This window comes from Sceloporus occidentalis, unplaced genomic scaffold, assembly GCF_023333645.1.
Source record: "Sceloporus occidentalis isolate IW3139 unplaced genomic scaffold, rSceOcc1.0.p SCAF_87, whole genome shotgun sequence".
Classification (NCBI taxonomy): Eukaryota; Metazoa; Chordata; class Lepidosauria; order Squamata; family Phrynosomatidae; genus Sceloporus; species Sceloporus occidentalis.
Genome location: NW_028317067.1, coordinates 1,537,054 through 1,558,812, shown reverse-complemented (window position 1 = coordinate 1,558,812; position 21,759 = coordinate 1,537,054). Strand labels below are relative to the sequence as shown.

The 21,759-nt window shown below is 39.4% G+C and overlaps 1 protein-coding gene across 1 annotated transcript in view; it reads left to right on the top strand.

Moving 5' to 3' along the window:
* Window positions 1–14,998: 14,998 nt before the first annotated feature.
* LOC149284882 (neural cell adhesion molecule L1-like) overlaps window positions 14,999–21,759 on the top strand; it is a 29,392-nt gene continuing 22,631 nt past the window's right edge. The window contains exon 1 of the mRNA XM_089496144.1: window positions 14,999–15,089. Coding sequence (XP_089352270.1) covers window positions 14,999–15,089 — 91 coding nt within the window. The remainder of the gene's footprint in view (window positions 15,090–21,759) is intronic.

Here is a 21,759-nt window from a genome sequence, read left to right as displayed (position 1 = left end):
CACCCATGCATTAAGTCAGATGTTCACACTCAATCTGTTTCATTGATGATATATAAACATCATTGTGATCACCACTTTCTAGATTCATATTTTATATGCACTATATTTTTGATGGACTATTAAATATTATATAAATAGAGTCTAATATAATATATATAATATATATATAAGATAAGCGTGGCTGCCGCTTATAAATAATATATCAATATATTATAAAAATATATTAGACTCGCAGATTCATTCAGCCCTTTATAGTTCCAAAATACAATTTCCGTTTAAATGTGTATATATTTATAATCACACAAATGTACATAGAACGGATCAGACCACAAACTGAATTGATGTTAATAGCATGAAGCGGAAATAATCTTTTATTGCTTGCTTTGGAGTTTTATTAAACACTTACCGGCATGTCGTTTGTTTCCTAGAGGTTTAATTAATGAGATGAAAAATTAGTAATCCATAATCCGTAATCCCTATCCACAGGGAAGGCAATGCTTGTTATCATCCTGTAATAAACAATTAACCAGTCATATACCTCTTTGCATTAATGCTGGGAAACCAGTAAAATAAGTTCAATCATATAAATAATTACATACAGAACGTCCAAATCACTGACTACTGATTTAAATGATGCCGTTCTATATGGCAATTTTGTGTTCTCCAATTTATTATTTTTTTATATTTTTATGACCCTCCTAATCATAAAAAATGACTTAAATATAACTGTTCTTTGAGATAAGATCATTCGTCATTGCACTGAACTAGATTGTGATCAGAAAACCATATGGAAATGTTTTGCTATATATATATATATAAATGCAAGGTGCACTCCACTCGCATTTAAGAATGTGAATATCCCTTTAAGAATTACTTAAAAAAAAAAAAAAAAAAAACACAGACCATTTTTATGTTCTATAGATTTTCTAGGTGACAGGTCCACTTTAATGTAAGTAGTATGAATAGTTTCGGTGACACTGTATATACTGTTTTCCTAGCAGACAATACAGATTTTGCTGCTCTGGGGCTATGACTACAGTTGATCAATGTAGCCACTGAGCATTGCGGCCTGAGTAATGGTTTTATCAATATGTGGTTATGTCTTTATTTTTTTTTTAACCCTGTAACCTTAAGAGGAATGTGGCGTACATTGCCTGGAGGAAAAGTATAGTTAGACCTAAAATTGGTGGGGCTCGAGCCCCTTTCCCTAGCATTTAACTAATGGTTGTGGTGGGATTCATTGTAGTCCTACCTACACCAGCCCCCCCCCCCCCCAGTTTTCAACATGCTTTCTGGATTTTCGTCGACATATTTTTAATCATATTTTACCCCACTTTTCTCCTGCAAGTCCATAGGAGTTATTAGTTCTAGATCAATAGTGATGGCGGTACAAACCGTCATCACTATTTACGCCATCAGGCCTATCTAAGCTACCCATTCCTTTAAAATGCCTTTCTTTGGGACATCCTGGGAATTTAGGAGCCACCACTTTAATCACTTTCGCCTCTACTTCATGAATTCCATGCAACCACACTTGCATATGACCTCCAGCTCTATCAAGGACCTTATTTTCATAGAGGCCAACATCGCTTTACACACACCCGATCTGGGTGCTACAGCATGCAGCCGCTGGCTGGATATGCCCTTTCTGCACGCGGTTGTAAGCCGCACTCATGTAATTGACAGCTGCCAGCCTTAAAGTGCCAGGGTCCCCTCGTCAGCCCCAGTCCAGCCTTTCCTCCAGCTCAAATACTGACAGAGATACCAGAATTGTGAATAAGGGCAACAGCGTTATTAACCTTTTCTTTATACAACAACCAGTGAATAACACCAAACACTGAATGATCTATAGTACATCTATAGGGATCTATATATAGGGACATCTGGGAAGAACTCTGTAACATGTTTACTTTAGTAATGATGTCCTACACCCTGAGGTCCATCACTATAACCACTGCTGTTCCTATAAACTTCTAACTGTAAAACTTGACATTATGCCGCTAAACCGGTGCTGTTCCCAAGTCACCTTGATCTCGTTGATACATTCCAGTGCATTGTCTTATGTTATCAGGTTGCTGTTACTGTAACATACTTGTGAACTTCCAAGGGCATCCTTCCCGGGGCTCTCCCTCTACTGATGGTTTGACTTTGTGAAGGGTTGAGGGTGGGAGAGGAATTGGCTGGGGAAATGGGCGTGGCTACCTAACCCCTGTCCCAAAGATAAAGGAGAGCGATCTGGAGATCCTAGGAAGCAGCTTCACCTGGAGACTCCAGGTTAAACTCCAAGTACGTACTTTACTAAATCAATCACCCACCACACATCACTCTCCTGGTCTATAACCATTTTATATTAAAAGAAAACAGATCTTAGCACTCCATATTAAACGAGGCACATAAATAAATGAGAAAAATAAAATTAGTTATAAATTAATTTGGAGGATAAATGGGTGAAAGAGAAATGTGAACCATGGGGGCTCACTATCATGCATCGTAGATACAGCTCCAGGTTCGGCTTTTGTAGAAACAGCCACAATCCGCTATAAATCATGACATCATCATCAGCCTATAGGAGGCCTGCATAGGTTATAATACATCTTCAGAGCCTGCGGCATTTTCTCTGCCCTGGTATAGTCTTTACGGAATCCCTCTGAAATGCCGGCTGCAGCAAGACACATTCTTGAGCTAGGCAAGACATTCATTTTCAATAACATTTTTTGTTTCCATAGTTACATAATGAATTAGGCTGAAAAATACATGCTCGTCAATTCTTCCAATGCTCCCATATTATTATTATTTATTTTTTTTAATTTTTTTTTTTTTTTTTTAAGTAAACCGAACAGAACAAAGACAGTAGTTTTTTGTATGAAAAAATAGAAAATTGTTATGGAATTAACTTTTTTTTTTAACTTTATCGACAGTTTATTCCATAGGTTTAATGTCATCGACGTAAACATTTCTTATGGTTCACATAGTAATTCCTTACTGGCTCAATTGATTTTGAAGCTCTCTGGGCTGGTCAGGAGATATCAGATGACCTCCAAAAAACGGCCTAAGATCTCCGCTGCCTACACAACGCTTATCTCAGTTATCTTTTTTTTTAGCAAGCTGCAAAATGAATTCTGCGTTGGTAAGAAAACCCGACCAAACGCTCTCATAAGCTTCCTACTGTTAAACAAATTAAGCTTACTGTTACATACGTGATGTGATTTTCTGTGAGTCCTACAGAAGTCTCTTCCAGGCGGTGGAAGCATGGGTTAGCTTTAATTAAAATTTTGATAGAGGTGCTTTACCTGACCTAGATAGGAAATTGTCAGAGCAGATTCATTGTATGAAATAAATTGCGTGCTCCCATTATTTTCTTCTGTTGCTCTTTTCTTATTTTCCTTTCTTTTCTCTCTTTTCTCTCCTTTCTTTTCTAACTGCCCCCTTTAAATGTGTTTACAGTAGTGAAATTGTTAAAAAGGCTATGTTATATATATATATATCTATAAAATACCCCTATTTTGTCCGAGCGCAATGCTTTGCTATCTGACATTTCTAAAGATTTGCTGTAAATGTGTCTTCTTTCGGTCTCTCTCATAGCTCGCTCTCCACTAGTGGAATGTGCATATGTTCCCAGTTACAGCAGAGATAAATCTCGACAATTTAATCCCTGTGGTCTTGACCATATATACCGCGTTCGGCAGTTGGATGGCAAACGGCCAAAGTAATGGATTACTCAACGTGGACGGCAGAGGAGAGATTAAAAAATATATGACCGGGCTTTGGATCAGTGCCCAATTACTCCCAGCTTTCCACTTTGAATTCATCATGCTAATTTTCCTGAGTCGGAGGGCAATTGTAGCAAATCCCTGCTACGATGGCTCTCGGTCGACCATGCGCAAATGATCGAGTTGTAGTTTTTTCGTTCCGTGGGTATGGTATAATGAGTTTGGTCGTTGCGCTGTTGTGGCTTAAAGTTAATTGCTGTTGTGTGACAGAAAGCAAGAACCATAATAGATAAAAAGAAGAGACCACAATGGGCCAATATTCAATGTGCAGCGAAGTAAGAAGGACTTCCAACTGATAAAAAAAAGCAGTATCATTTCCTTACAGTAGTGATTACATTTTTCCATTGAATCTCTGATTTAAATTTAAAAAAATAAAAAATCTAAATTCATATAAAAACAGCTCAAAATTTAGATTTTTGCTCAAAAATGTAGTTTCTCAGCAAATGCATACAGGGCAAGAATCCAGGATTCTTGGAGTGAAAATGTCTGCACTTTAACCTGAAAAGAGGTTTAAAATTTGGAACAAATGGAACACAGATGGGAAATGTACATCCGCCGCGTTCAAACTTTTGTACCCGTTCGATTTGCTGCACAGATGTTTCTGTTTACCAACATTGACTTATTTATCAACAAAAACAAAGGAATGAAAGCAAAACAACAAACCTGTTGTTTCTTTTTGTCTGTGGAAAAGTATAAGCTAGATCTCTTTACTCTGCAATGCGTCAGTAGCCCTTCCGCCCGGGGAAGGTTGGAAGCCGTAGCCTTGTGTAGGATAATAAGGCACGACGTGTTTCTATGGTGACATCGGCAGCAGCGTTCCCCGCGCAGAGAGATGGAGAACAAAGTAAAAATAAGATGTAAGAAGATATCTGGCTGCCCCCGCAGGAGAACATCTAATAAGCTTGATGAGTCGGACTGATGCGGTTTGGCGATGTGGCTAGTATGTTTAATAGGAGGGCTAAACGAAAGACCGGGGAGGAAATGAAGCCACGCTGAGTATCCATGTCATTCATTTAAGACCAGAAGAAAAATGTTCGCTTTGGCCTCCAGCCATCATGGGACTGCAATTCACATAATCCTCCGTCAGTCCACTGCAGTCCTTCTGGTTGGTTCATTGGAGTTGTAGTCCAAGAATAGCTAGACATCCGTTTCCACTAATGAATTATGATGATAATTTTATATTTTATGAGCTATTTGTACTGTACGACATCAATGATTTAATATTGTGAAGTATAGGAACCACACAATATTTGTCATGAACATGATGGAATGGATTTAGAATCATAGTCACTAATTGTCGGCTTGATTGGGAGAGCTTGGCTTTTTTAGTGCTCATTGGCTATCATGGCCAATGACCCTATAGGCCATAGTACAGGGGTGTATATAGGGGTCACTTATTAGTAACCTGAATTCTCTATACTGAGTGCGGGGTATGACATCATATCCTGGTGTTCCCCTCAAAAGCACATGCAACATGGGGTAAGAGACGGGCGTTGCGTTGGACAGGCACAGAAATCTTAGGCCACATTGCTGTATGTAGTGTTAATTAACAGGAACAAACCTTTAGTTTTCATGTCAAAATCTGTATATTTAGAACGGTTCATTATCAATATGACATCATATTGTGTCGGGAAAGGGAAAACTTACATAGGTTATCACAAAATACATTCATTAAAAACCGGATCAGCATTTAAGTCCATTTACAAAGGCATGAATGTTCTCCTGGTTCCACCCGGGGCATATTCTATATTACATCATGAACTGGAAGGCTGGGAGAGCTGTGGGGGGAGATGAAGTGGGGGAGGGGTGAGTGCCTGTACTTCAGAGCTCGTGGTAAGGAAAGGGTGCGGGGATAACATTGATTAATGGACTTAATGATAAATTGCCTGCGAAAATATATTTATAGATACATTTATTGACTTGTATGTAAGTATGTGCATGTGCACGCACACACATGTATGTTTATTTACACACAAGCATAGCATTTATAAAGCTATATTCGGTTATAAAGCAATTATATACATAGAGCAGCCTGTCTTCACACATATGTTGTTTTAATCTGTGTATAGTTTTCCTCAGAAGTGGTTAAACATCATATTTTAAGCATCATCAGCTTTCTGCCATGCGGTTGCCATGGAAACTAGGGACCAGCCAGCAGCAACCAGTCTGTTAGGTTTCCCCAGGGATGGTAAGATGAGAGGAGGGAAAGCCCTGAAAGCATCAGCGGGGGGGGGGGGGGTCTAGAGAGACAGGGAAACGCTCAGCTACGGGAGAAGCTGCAGGTGTATGTCCCATACCGCCTCATGGCGTTGGTCAAAATACCTCCTCTGCCATCATAATGGCAAAAAAAAACATCCGAACTTCTCAGGGTTAGAAATAGCTACAACATTAGGGACCCTAATTACACCGGCGTCAAAGCAACGGCATTGTGACAGCTCGAGCTCAGTTGGCATTCAGTGAATAGATGCCCCGCTGTGAAGATTTAAGGATTTCCTGTTTCTTTGCCTGGCCTGGTGCTTCCCCTCACTCTCTGGGGGCTATTCGTGAAAGCAAACACAATATTTAAAGCAATGGGATCTGTCTGCTTATCAAATCGTAATTTATTAAGAAAAAGGGATAATGCCACCAGGAAGTTGGCAGAACGTCAAATAATTCTACAGGTTTCAGCCTGGGGGTCCGATCACACTTCCCGTCCTCGTTTACCCTGGTAAACCTCTCTTTTTGGAATGCAAAAACGACCTCCCTTTTGGCACCTAGTTCCCCAGCTAGCTAGTAATTTACCAGCCGAATGTGTATGTGCCCCGAATAATCCATTGATTAGATGGCAACCCTACTAGCGCCGCTGGCGAGAATTCTGCCCATGTGTGTCGATCTGCCTCCCTACCCCATCTGCGCCAGCTAGCCAAGTAAGGGTTAAGCTCTTCTACATTTCACCCCATCCACGCTTTATTTTTATGGTTGTCAGTGGATATAGGCTTCTCAGGTCTATTAGAAATTATAATAAAAGATTCAAAATAAATGACGGTGAACTTTATTATACTCCGTGTACCGCGGCCGCTCCTGATTTAACGCAAAGTGCCAGGAGCATCCTGTCCGTCTATGTGCACCGCCAGTGCTGTCATATAACATACAGGGAGAAAACATGTAAGCTGCCCTGGTTGTCGGACTAATGAAAGCCATCTTTGTGACAATTCACAGCGAAATTTATGATATGCATCACCACATGTTAACTCCAGAAGTGTGACGCTGGCCCGGTCCCCTATCTCTCGCGAGTCCCCTGCCCCCCCACTGTCGCCATCCCTTGTCTATCTTCCCTGCCTCTTGTTCATCTTTTTCACTTTCGGACCTAATAAGCTGATTTGATAGCTACGAGCTGTCATCTGCCTCATTACACCCTCTTGCTGATAAAGCCTCCCTGTCTATCTCCGGACTCCTTATTCAGAATTGTTTTTAATGTCGGTGTCACCGCCGCATGCCTAGAATGTGCTGATTGAGGAGACCCCAGTAAGTGCTGACTCGAGGATAGTTCATTGAAGTCAGAATGTAATTTATAAGCCCGCCGTATTGTGGCAGGTGTGTTATCAAACTAAATTAACTTTACAGGCAAGGTCCACTTGCTCATTTCGTTACCAATAGCTAAAAACTTGCGTTCAATTTGCCGCCTCCCAACAGTTTGCGTAAAGTTAACCCCCTTCAGGCTGATAGTTTTAAGGGGTTAAATACACCAAACAATAGGGGAGCAGAACCCTCACACTTCTGAAGGTCACCTGGGACTCCATCTTTTCTGTTTCTAACGTTACCATGGACGGGTGAGAAAGAGTATCATCTTTTAAAAAAAATCTATATTTATATAAAAATATGTATAAAATTATAGCTAGAGTAACAGAAGTGAAGATCAGGCGGGATAAAACAGGACTGCACATTGAAGGTAATTCAGATAAAATTCAGAAATGAGTATGAATAACAGCAAAATAATGATTTATTGATTTGGCATTTCAGAAAAGTATGATTTTCACATCAGAATGAAGTGGTCTTCTACATTCCGAGTATATTAAGTACTTACGTATTGGGTGCTTTTTTCATTTCAATCATAGACTCCAAGCCAAACCAGGAATCTGGCTCAAGCTTGGTTTGGTGGAAGAAATCATAAGGAAAATGAGGCAAAAGAGTGGACATGCCATGGGCCACAGTAACCAGTACCCACCATGATTTATGAAATTATGAATTAAATAAAAATGTGTACAAATCTGGGTCTGATTTTGATCCTTTTATCATTGTACGCCCAATGGCACCTGCAGCGTAGAACACCAGTGCCAACAGACTACTTCTTCCACTGGAACATTACGAAGGAGTTTTAGATGTTGTACGATGGTAGCTATGACTCCCAAAATACAACCTAGTTCTATTTGAGGATAGCTCTATAGATCTATGAAAATAGGATTGGTTCTTGAATACAAAAACCTGGTTTCTCGATCCGAACATTATTTTTTAAACCCATTTACACTTTGCATCCAAGAAGACTCTCAAAATCTATAAAGTCCTTCTTTAAAGTCTCCTTTTAGCTGTTGCCTTAGCTTGTTGTACACCGTAGGGAACACCCAGCTGCTGATTGTACGTATTTGTTCTTTCAAAGAAGAGCAATGCCCTTCAGATGTTATTGGCAGAAGATAGTTATCTCTTTTTTTGGGGGGGCAAATAAAAAAAAAATTACTATTTTCAAAAAAAAAAAAAACCAACAAAAAACTGCCATGTGAAGGGCATTCCTTTTGTACAGAGCCAGGAGGGTGCCGGCGCAGTGGTAGCATTGTATCAGCAATCTGGCGTCCCTGAATTCAGCCGTACCTGCGTGCCTTCCCTCTGGTTTAGCAATCCCTTCTAAGTACATGGTTAGCCTGGAGGATTAGAAGCAAAATTGGATCTATAGGGGGCTTTGCTGTAAATCCCATGAAAGTAGGAGCTATTAGGCCAATTTACATTATAATCTACCTACTCCTGTTTTCTAATACAGTGCGATAAACGGTCAGCATTGAAGAAAACAAAAACTTTATCACAATGTACTCACCATGTACATATATATATATATATATAAAAATTTGTGTATAAAGTTCCAAGAAATAACATTATTTTGGTTGCTATGGAGATTACACAACTTCACCAATAACTTCTAGAATAACATAACTGTTTTCATCCCCTTTTCAGTGGTGAATGCATATATTATAAAAAAAAAAAACAGTAAAAAATATATACAACACATTATACGTGTAAGCTAAATTCCCCTCTTCTTGTAATAGAAAGAGGGCATAAGTTACATAAATAATTCAATGAACAAGGCGTAAGCCTTGGTTCCATGGCGAGTACATGCAGATTGTGAAGAGCCACGATGCCGATGAGCATCCCAGGCGCTTGTCAAGTGCACTAATGCATTCACAGGCATTTTGCAGGGCGATGTTACACATGACATGTTGAAGGGTTGCATTATCGTTAAAAGGTGCGTCACATCCACTTATTGCAATTTGATTTGCAAATGTCGGCTCACTTTGCTCCATTCCTTCAATCATTTGCAGGGTGAAGATCTGACGTTTATAAGAATTCAAGGGAAAGATGGCTGCTGCGTGTCTTTTAATTGCCGTAGCTCTGCTCTGATATATTTATACTATATCCAGGTGTATAGAAAAATGTAATCTATACCATTCTAAACCATATGGACTCAATCAGCAGTAACGTTTCTTTGGTTGCTATGGTAACAAGACCACAATTGCATCACAATTGAGTTGGTTAGGATCATCAAGGTCTATCATTTTACAGTATGAATGTATTCAAATAGATGGAATAATGTTTTTTTCTGATCAATTTTTTTCTTTTTACAACCCTAGCTGAATAGGTGTGAGTCATATTGTCTCCCACGCACCTTGTTCGTTTTTAATTCATTGGTCTTACATTCATTAAATGAAAATCAGTAATTTATTAGAAGATATGTTAAATAAATTCACCATATCCCATAATTAAAGTGAAGCCTGGTTTGCTACTTTTTTTTTATATGACCTGGGCTATGGTAAGCACACGTACTCACATTCAACACTAGATGGCGAACAGCAGCTATGCTGCCCACACAGAAACTAGCATTGTGGCATATGTGTTAACAACACAGATATATGTAAAGCACTATCGTTTGTCTGATAATATCTGAACAAGAAGACAATCCACCGACTGAAGACCAACTGAAAATGGCAGGGAAACCGTAAGAAAAATTAGCATTAAGCTAGAAACACTCTTCGGATGTATTTCGGAGTAACCGTTTGTAATGGTCAATGTTGAAAAAGTACTCTTCGGAGAACCTTAAAAAAATTGTTGATATATTTGTTACATTTTATTATAATCTAGTCTTCGAAATACAATGCAAGTCTTTAAAGGGTTCAGGGTGAAACAACGACCCAAATGGCTCTTTATGAGACTAGCTTTTTTTATACAAGAGTGGATGAAACACAAAAGACGCACATAATGCTTTTGTTTCTAGGATGTATTGGAACATATACCAGATATGTCTATATATCGATGATATACCCTCACCACTTTTCAAAGTCTGAAAGCAAACAATCATATTGAGAGAATGAAACACTCTGACCAGACGTTCACATAACCGCTCGTGCCCCTATTTAGGAACAACAGTCTCTCTTTGGTCCCTGAATCCCTCTCTCCCTTCTTTCTCCCCCGATGTCTCTCATTTCTAGGAGCTCAGAATAAACCACACTCAAAAATGTTGGTAAAGCCCCGGCTCTGACCACGCTTCCATCCATACCCCCTAAAGCAAACATGTCTCTCATTGGCTGTTTTAAATATTGAAAGGCATGCATTCGAGATGCCTACAAGAACCAAGTTTGTTCATGTTTCTTCATATACTGAAATCCATACTCTGGAGTTTCTGAAGGCATCATTGTCTCGTGTTTCTCCTTGGTATACAGAGTGGAGAACTGTGGACAAGCAGAGAAATAAGAACATGTATCTTAAATGCCAACCTCCCCCACCCCCGCTGAATTATTTAGACCAGCAGATGTCCACTGGGTCTTGGTCTATGGCTAGAAGCTATTTCTGTCCATTTATTCAATTATTTAACTTAACAGTGGGAACAACAGAGGTGTTAAAGATTTTACTCTCTCTCTCTGACTCCTCCTTTTAAATCAAGTCTCTACTAATCCATTTCCTGCATTGATAGATAAAGAGTTCCCGAAGCAACCTGGGTTCGCAATGAAATCCACAGATGTCATGAACTGGTAGTACCTAGTCACTTTCCCAAGAGAGCTAAGCTATACATAGGGCCTTATATATTATGTATCTACATTAAAGTTCCTATGATTAATAGGTACCTAAAATCTATTATTTTATGTTTGACTTTAAACACCAAATGTTTTTATGTGTATAGTTTACAAGAAGCTCTACTTTCTTATGGCGGCCGCTATGCTGTTCCAAAGACAATTTGAAAGCCATTAGCAATTATCGGTCCAAGACCTCATTAATTTTTAAATGTTAGTTGCAGAGAAACATATGGTTGAGAGGAGAGATTTATCAGGACAGCTGCCTTTTTCTTCCTGGGTGTGTAATGTTATTTTTTGGTTTTGATATCATACTCTTCCAATTCTTGGTCTGGTCCCCACTGGTTTTTCTTACCTCTCATGGAGTATCTTGACATGGCAGATGAGCTGGTGTTATATTTCTTTATATTCTTTATATTTCTTTCTTTTAGAAGAGTCAATAAAGAATTAAATATTTTGCTTGCGTAAAAGAAAGCACTTGTCTCAGTGGTGGCACAAACGTCACTACCCTGAACCTCAAAACTCATCAAAATCGATGGCTGTGCCAGAAACCTTGATGTCCTAGACAAACTCCATCAATAAGGACAACCCAGACTTTAGTTTTCTTGTTTATTTAACGTCCCCTCGCTCACAACTTATGTCAAGGTGATGATGTGAATTGTCAGCACTTAGCAGTACTTTGCTTGGATTTCAGCAATTTTTGTGTGTGTGCGTTCTATGGTATGGATCTATGGATCAATAGTGCTTCCCTGCGTGACATCCAAAGGATAGATGTAAATTAAATGAATCATACTAAAGGACCCGGCGTCTACGTTCAAGGGAATACCAAGGACAGGTTTTTAGAGAGAATACTAGGTGCGGACAGAGGAAGGAATAAATGGCGATGAGCTAAATTGATAAGAATTCCAATAGTGGCAGAATAGAAGTGGCCTTTTCCATATGTAGAAAGTGTTCATTTTGAGTTGTGAGTTACTTTTTTGATATTTTAGGACATTTGGGATTTTTTCCACTATGTGTGCAAGTACTGAAAGTTCCAAAAAAGGGTTAGAGCCTCTATCACATATGATGTCAAATAATAAGTCTGGCATAGATATTGATAGCACACTCTGGGCTTACAAGCAAATACATTAGTTGTGTTGATATCCAATATTAGGGGAAGTGTGAATACATTATGCCGAGAACCCTATGTTACACTTTTTTACATATTAAAGCAACACATCACGGATGCACCTTATCTGTATGCCGTTCAGAGCAGCTATCTTATTACTTTGTCCCAGGTTTACATCAGATTTCCTCCCATTTACTAAAAGCTGATGGGTTCTGGTAGCTTAAGTAGGACGGGTGAGGAGGTCAGGGAAGACAAGTAATTAGCTATGCGGGGTTTGGCTCAATTTACTGAGAAGGTAGTAGATAAGTAGAAGAGCATCCTAGCAGGTAGAGGTGAGAAAACTTAAATATGCATGGGCTGGGCATAAAGCTATCCTGGATTTAGACTAACAGGCTAGATGGACCAGGCGGTTCCTATCTGCCGTCAAATTCTGTGTTTCTATACCACTGGGACTTAACTCTTCTGGTGTAAAATAGTCTCTAATGCAGTGTAAGAGGCCAGTCATCAACACATAAGCGTTTTTAAAGTGTTATATGATGTAATAATTTCGCATTTTGAAAAACTGGTGTCACACCTCCCCTAAAGATCCACTCATAGGTCCTCTGAGACCATAGGGCTCACATATACTCTATGAGTAGGGCTTCAAGGAGCTGCCTCTGTATTTATTGTATCGCCTATGCAGAAACTATTAATGATTTGAAAAAGAATAGACACAATCCAGAGAGTTTATTATTCTGTATGCAACACACCAAACAATTTGAGACAATATAATGTTGTTATTTTGTTGCAAAGAGGTGCCAGAAAAGATAGTTTCCTAAATAATATGAATACAATGCAGGTAATTGTGTGTATTATTTAGAAGAGACATTGAAAGAAATGGATTGCCCCCCCCTCCTCTTCTGCTCTAGAGAAACATAGAATATTTTCTGCTAAAACACACATTTTATTTGTCTTGTAACTACAGTTATTATTATTTCTATGTTGGAATATTAAAATTGTAAAATCATATGCAAAAAGACAATTCTGTTCTAACAATCATGAAACGTGCATTGCATAGAAACATAGAATCTGACAGCAGATAAGAACCATCTAGTCTGCCCGTTTTTCCTGATGCACTGACTCAGACCCTAATCGGTCCTTGGACTTGTCTTCATTCAGGAGTATGCCCATCCCATGCATGTTTAAATACCCTCACTGTATTAGCCTCTACCGCCTCAGATGGGAGGCTGTTCCACCTATCTACCACCCTCTCTATAAATATATATCCTCACATTACATCTAAACCTCTAACTATGACCTCTTGATAGAAATATAGTGGGTTATGATACAATATAAGCTTTATATAACATTTTAGATAACTATATAGTGCATATAATTTAGCCTATAAACATAGGTGATTTAACAATTATATATTAGTTTCTATTTAAAAATCATATGTAATTTAGCTCATCTTACATCACCTATTCTAGAGCCTAGCTTGATGTGTAGATCGGCGAAGTGATTCACCATCTTGACTTAGTTTCGGCAAAGGAATAGGCGATATTATATTAAGGGTGGGGACTTGTTGTACTTGTGTACATTGCCAGAGACATTCTACATCGGCAACAGCTTATTCCCTACTGATCGAATGACTTTAAATCCCGGCTCGGTTATGAAGCAGAATTTTATGGGCGATATATGGAGTCTAGAATAGTGTATGATCTCAGCTGGCTCCACAGGCTCTTACTCCCTTGTCTTCTTCCCCACCTCCCATGGAGACCAGCTTTGTCTGGCAGACGCATGTCTCTACGGAGCAGTGGAGCTCTTTTTGTTCCATAATTAAAGAGACCTGTTTTCTTTCATAGCTGCTTGTATATAGCAGACATAGTCGGAAGGAGGCAGGCGGTGGGTGAGAGTGCAGTCGGGTCACTCCTCCTTTTCTTTTCCCTCTTTCGGCTTCTCCTATGAAGCTATCACATAGTACATTGTGATTCACCAATTCATGTATCTATCCACGTGCCAGGAGCGTCTCCATTTGAAAACCATTGCCTGCTAGCCCATTGACACCGACACCAGCACTGTACGTCCTTCCAGGCATTAAACTGTGTTGGCGTCATTATTACCATATGAACCCATTACATATATCATGTAAAATATAACATACATTAAACTGTATTAACGACATTAGACAACAGAAGATCCTTCAACTAATTTATTGGAAATTATTTTTCTAGATTCCTTGGGTTCGCAAAGTTTTTTTTAACAAAATGTCATTTACAAAAAAAAATAACTTTGGTTATTCAGCATAAATGACATAATTAATAAAAGGGTTGAAAATAATGAGAATCCCAATTTGATATGTTCCAGCTGTAATTATTCTGATCGCCTGTTATATATTAGCAAGACCACAATATCAAGTAAGATCTGTTTATCTTATTGCTATGATGAGGACGGTGTAATTCTCAGAATGAATATAGTCTCTTCTTCATGTTTATTTTTCATTTTTCAGTGATATACATTAATTTAAAGATTTAATAAAATAAATAAATAATCAACATACAATTATTGTTTTTAAAATAAAATAAAAATATAATGTTTATAATTATTCCAGCCAGCCTTATTCTCAGTTAAAGAGTTAAATATGAGCACTAAATATGACACCATCAGCCTGCCCCTCCCCCCACAATATCTGATCTTGTAAAGGGAGGGTGGTTCTTTTTTTTGTGCAGGGTCTGATTGCTGTCCCTCAATCTTATCTCTTCTCTCTCTCTCTCTTTAAGGTAGATTCCCTTCTGTCTTTCTTCGTGGATTTATTAAGAAGCCGCTCCTCTGCCATGGCGGTGATATCAGGAAGCAGTCTGTTGGGGACAGTCCTCTTCTCCCTCCTCTGCAGCACTCTCCATGCCATCGACATACCAAAAGATTGTAAGTAAGATCTTGACATTTTCCCAACCCAGCTTCCAAATTTTATTAATCTCGATGCCTTTTAAACGTGGCCGCATATACCGTATTCATGATAAATAATCATAATAATGGTTAAATCCAGTTCTTTAAAATATAACTTAAACACAGTTGTTGGCTATCACCCGCATGTTACATACTTCAAGACCAAGGACAACTCATCAACAACATTAGCAGAAGCCATGTGATAAGCACAGCACAACATCAGCACCTTGGTCAGCTCACATCACACGGAAACATAGAATTCTTCCTGCTTTAATCAGTCCTTGGTCTCGTCGTAGATGAACACCCTTGGATCCATGTGCATGAATTACCGTATTTGCTCTATTATAAGACGACCCTGATTATAAGACGACCCCCCAAAATCTGAATATTAACTTAGGAAAAAAAAGAAAAAGCCTGAATATAAGACGACCCTAAAGGAAAAAAGTTTTACCAGTAAATGTTAATTCATGTAAACAATTTTTTTAAATAAAAGCTATGATTGAGAAAAATATTTTTTTGTTTTTATTTCCTTGTATTTTCCAACCTGTCCCCCAGTTACGCACATCTGCCCCCAGGCTTGCCACACCAATATGGCACTGTGGCCCATGATATGCCTTTTAACCCTCTATATGCCACTGTGCCCCATGGTATGCCTTTTGACCCCCTATGTGCCACTCTGCCTCCAGAAATGCCTTATACCCCTATATCCCATTCTGGCATTTAGGGGGTTAAAATGCATATTATGGGGCAGAGTGGCATATAGGGAGGTATAAGACATTCCAGGAGGCAGAGTGGCATTAAGGGAGTTAAAAGGCATTGTATAGAGCACTCTGCCTCCAGAAATGCCTTATACCCCTATATGCCACTCTGGCATTTAGGGGGTTAAAAGGCATATTATGGGGCAGAGTGGCATATAGGGAGGTATAAGGCATTTCAGGAGGCAGAGTGCTCTATTAAATGCCCCCTTAATGCCACTCTGCCTCCTGAAATGCCTTATACCTCCCTATATGCCACTCTGCCCCATAATATGCCTTTTAACCCCCTAAGTGCCAGAGTGGCATATAGGGGTATAAGGCATTCCAGAAATGCCCTATTCCCCCATTTAACACACACACACACACCGGTGCTTCCAATTTCCTGCTGTATTGCCGAGGCAGCGGGTTGACGTCTCCTTCCGCTGCAGCCGGAAGGAGGTGGAGTTGGCAGCGGGGGTTTGTCTGCGTCCGTCACGCATACCTTCCCCGGCTGTCAAAGATCAGAGTTCCCCGCACCGGTGCGGGGAACTCTGATCTCTGACAGTCGGGGAAGGTATGTGCGACGGACGCAGACAACCCCCGCTGCTAGCCACACCTCCTTCCGGCTGCAGCGGACGTTGTCTACGCGGATCGCGTAGACGTCAACCCGCTGCCCCGGCAATACAGCAGGAAGCACCGGTAAGTGTGTGTGGGGGGGTGTTAAATGGGGGGGGGGATACAGGAGGATCCAGGTCCCCTGCAGCGGTGCGGGGGATCTGGATCTTAGTCTTTTTGAGGTCTGATTAGAAGACGACCCCGATTAGAAGACGAGGGGTAAAAAAACTCGTCTTATAATCGAGCAAATACTGTATTATCATTTATTGTTATTTACTATTTATTATTTATTGTTTTATATAGCACCATCATGTTCTGTAGCGTTGTACAATGGGTAGAGAGGACATAACAAATAGTACATAACATAACAATTTGACTTACAGGAACAACAGGTAGGGAGGTCCCTGCTCAAACGAGCTTACAATCTAGAGGATCTGAATTAATGTTTGTGATCCTTTCGAGATGCACACCTTTAACATTTAAATGGTATAACCTAATGCACTTAGAGAGGCTAAGACTGGAAAACAAAAATTAACAAAAAAAAATAAAACTAATAACTAAATAATAAGAGTACTTAAGAAATAACATACAGGTTTTGTGGGTCTCACTGGAGACACCTGGAGAGGCCTCTAATTCCTTGGCATGCAGACTAAAAGTTGGATCTTGCAATGTGATATATAGATAATGCGGTGATTTCAGAGACACATTGATTAATGCAGAATAGCATATAACTACATCAGCAGTATTCAAAGATTTACAGCAGGGATCATTTGCTTGAACTATATATATATATATATATATATATATATATATATATATATATATACGTTATATTTCTTTATAAATCTCATAGCACTATTATAATAGAGCACTGAAGATTAGCAATAACATTAAAAATGACAATAACATTGAAACATCTTGAAAAGTACTGACACAGAAGGAGAAGAGGGTTTTTCGTCACATATATATTATATATTTCGTTTCGTTTATTTTGGAAAACAAATTTCATTTTCTCCAACAATCGCTTCCCCGTGCCCATCTACTTTTCCGTAGGTCCACTTCTCTTCTTGCTTCTTCTTGTTCTTCGCTTCTTCTGTCTTCTTTCTTCTATTTTATTTTGGTTCGCTTCTCCTTGCTCTCCTCTGTGTTATCCATGCCTGCCGGAGTGCTTCTGCAACAGGGCAGAGCCTCTGCACACGCACCCTCTCCTGATTGGAGGAACAGGGGAGAAGCAGTCCCTGTGATGCGCCGTTGCTCCACCCTTTGCGGAGGTACTTCAAGAGACCAGAATAACGCAGATGGATCCACTGAGAAAGAGAAGCGTTTCTGGACCTCTCTAATGCATAAGTCCTAATGCACAAGTATTAATATAGTACATCATATTCATCCAGATAAGTTAAACTAGCCATCTATAAATAATTAATAATATAAAGAATATTCTAGTATATTTATTTATAATTTATTGACTAAAATGGTGGCTGTGATCCTAGGCTCAGTCTATTTATGCCTACAAGTGAATAAATTATTCTTTTACATTGTTTCCACATTAGTAGGGCTATTTTTTTAATACACGTGTGTACAATTGTATACCTTTAGGCAATGCACAGTATACTATCTCATTTTATAAAACAATTAGTGCCTTCTGTAATGTGTGAGACATGTAGACAGCAATTAATCCACAAAAAAATGTGAGCTTGCAGACAAACTGAGACAAAGCCCATGGCTTTGATATGTGCGACCACGTTACATTTGTGTGCACATGTAGCAAGCTTTTGGCCACACAATGGAGCACAAGATCTCTAGAGCCAGATTGGGTGAGTATTGGGCGCTGTTGGCCAGAAGCCATGAGGCATTGGCCCTGTTTCCCAGATTGCCAGTCCAGGCCTGCATATGCTCATGTTATATTATGTATGCTTGGCGTGAGTAATAATAATAAATGCTCTTAAGTTGTAGTTTAACATAAGAGAATTTTGAAATTCCAAAATAGCAGGAGGTGAAGGACTATGTTATTTTTTAATGGTGTATGTCGGTAAATGTATTATTTACAGCATTGTCTTCTACAAAGACAAGCGTTGTTCAAGCTAATATGAAAAGGGAACGTGTATGCTGTGTATTTTATGTAACACAGTTCTTTTTATGGGGTTCTTTAAGGCACTCAGAGTGATAATGTAAATGTTAATGTTGGTTTTGTGGTTGTAAATAGCTGCAAGAACTCAAAGAGCAAACTGGTTACATGGCATTAGTCTACTAGTGTAGGCTGTGGGATAAACACCTGTGCAGTTTAGAGCGATCTCCATAATCATAGACCTAGATTGTGTTTGTTCTTAATACATAGCCCAATCCATTGATTCGGTCAGAGAACCTATTTCTGTGGGCAGGTTTTAGATATGGCTAAATAACAAACCTTCCAATTCTCAGAAGCATTTTATAGTTTAAAGGAGCCCATTGAGTCAGGTCCATTGAGTTCTCACGATAACATTGAGTTCTCATTCATTTGGGTGTCTAGATTGGAAAATCCCTTTATGTATTTAAATGTTTTTGTCACATCCCCTCTCTCTCTTCTTTCCTCAAAGCTATATATTTTGAGGTCCTTTAGTCGTTCCTGATCATTTTTATCCTGCAAACCATTTAGGATTTTAGTAGCCCTTCTCTGAACTCTCTGTAGAATGTCTATATGCTTCTGGAGATGGGTTCTCCAGAGCTGTACATTATACTCTAGGTGAGGTATAATGATCGATAAGGTGCATAACCATCTCTCTATTACTGCTTTTAATGTCTCTAGCTTTATTAAAGGGAAAATTGGCAGGAGATTTGTGAGTTTCAAATTTATGAATGTCCAACACATGCAAGTTTCTCCTGGAAAAGGCCCAAGTTGGCTCTGTGTAATGCATAATGCAATGGGTGAAGAGACTTCGAACAAATCTTGCTGATTTGACTATGCATTATGTAGGGCCACCAAGATTTATCAGCAGCAGAAGCTCACTGGGGTTGGACTTTCATAATGAATAGTGAAGTCGGGGAGTTGAACTGTTGTCAGCTCTCCTTTTAGTGAATCAACCCCAAAATGTTTGTTGTTTTAGACAAACTATAATTTTACTATTACTGGGCTTTTGATATGGCTGGACTGGCGATGATGGGCTGGCACTTTAAGGCCACCAGCCGTCTGATGGACTATGTGTCTCCAAAAGCTGGATATGGGCTGCCGCACTCGACAGATTGGATACGTGTTTGGTGCAAGTATTGGGATGCGCTTTCTCCTGAATCAGACACTGCTCTAATTGACTGTCTATATGAGAGCTTTATACAAAGTGACTGTACCCTACAGAATCTATAGTTGAGGCACTGCCTACATCTTTAATATAACATTACTTCCCCTCCCTGCTTTCTGCCTGTTACTGAAACATAATTAGAGTCCTCTGCATATAATCATTTGTATTTGTAACTTACTCCCAAGCCTACCTTTCTTTTGTGTTGTTTTGTTTCAAGAGCACTCCATAGCGCTCGCTGACAAGGTCATAATAACTTATTGAGGATGTTGCTATAATTTTCAAGACGTTTAGCTTGCCCTAGTTTTCGCTGCGAGCGTGTTGCACTGAGACACTGAAAACTCCCCAAGGCTCGCAAGAGCCGTACATTGAAATCACCGCATAAAATCCATTTGGAATGTGCCTACGATGTCACTTTAATTGTTTTCTACAGTATAGGAGTGCGTACTATTAAGATTCAATATATGAGGAGTCAAAGGGGATAACAACATATCGCTTCTGTATACTGTAGGGATTTCTTTGTCGTGCCTGGAATAAGACAGCCAATATATCTTGTAGAACTGTGACCTCCCTGTAATATCCAAATATCAATATCCCAAAGCAGGTTCAAGTCATCACCTCCCTTCTCCATCCCACCCCACCCCACTCTAGGATCAACTGAGCTCACATATTGAAAGGGTCAGGGTTTAAATGGATGGCCATGTATCAGAAAAAAGGGAGAGGTTTCAGGGTCTTTATTATTGATTGTAGCAGATAAATACGGTGGGGAGGTCTTCATTGACCTGCTGGTGCTTATTGTGATAGTCTATCAGCTGGCAGGACAGGATAACCATGTAGGCTGAGGAATGGTTGACATGGAAGAGTCGTATGCAATGCCAGATGAAGAACAAATGGAAGAAAATGAATTCATTGATTAGAATGTCAGGAGAGAAGATATTATACAGCACATAAAAAAAATTATAATGTTAGCGTGAGAGGGGAAACATCTAGGAGGTATTTCTATTATTGCTTTGTGTAATTGTGTGGAAATAATGTCTAAGTAAGTCTTAATTACTCTGCCCGGCCTTTCATACCTTTCTCATTTGCCTGTAAAATGTTATTGATTGTTTCTTTGCTGCTTTGTCTTGAGTGAGTTATACACCCATTCATTGCTGGTATTCACTCCAACCCTATTAATTAATGGAGTTTGGGGATGTTCGATTTGGAGTGCATTCATCAGCACGAGAGTTTGGGGCACATTAAACACGGCCATAGCTTTGGATATATACACCATATGCCCTTATAGATGGTGTCATTAAAGTATCTTATCACTATAACAACCAATTGGTCGCTATGGTGACCCACTTTTCAAACTTTGCACCACAATCACCTTTTATAAATAAGTGTCTTCAAGTGTATTCCTTTGTGTATATCTGCTGCCTTCCCAATGCGAGAGCTGAATTAAAATATGTGTTGTCGAGCTGTACAGTAATTTTCAGTCTTCACTCTAAAAGTCCCCTGCCATTCGCAAATTATTAGACTTTCTATCACTGGATAATCTGCTCTCAAACAGAACAACCCTCCTTGGGGCTAACGGTCCAAAAGATAGAATTTCTGGACAACAGTATCCATCACTTAAATGTCACGCTTTCTGTACTGGTTTCTAGAGTTGGAATAAGCAACCTTTGCTTTTTTTAATGCTGGACTTTAAGGTTAAGGCTGTCCCAGGTTACTGTATTATATATCCACTGTGTTTATTCACCCGGGATTTCCACGCATGACAGCGCCCACCTTTACCCGAGCAGGAAGCGCTTTACCTGCTGTGGAGTGAACCTCATTTCTCAAATCCTGTAGGGAAAAAAATAGTTCTGCCTCGACTTAAAGCACTTTGGATTTATCCTTTTAGATTTTGTCTTTGATCCTTTCTGGAAAAACATGTCTGAGGGCCCCCCTGGTAATTCCATATCACAGAAACTATCTATGTCACCTTAACTGGTCAAATTTGGCCAGGGCATGAGCTGACCCAGATCTCACACCAAGCCAAGCCAAGGCCTA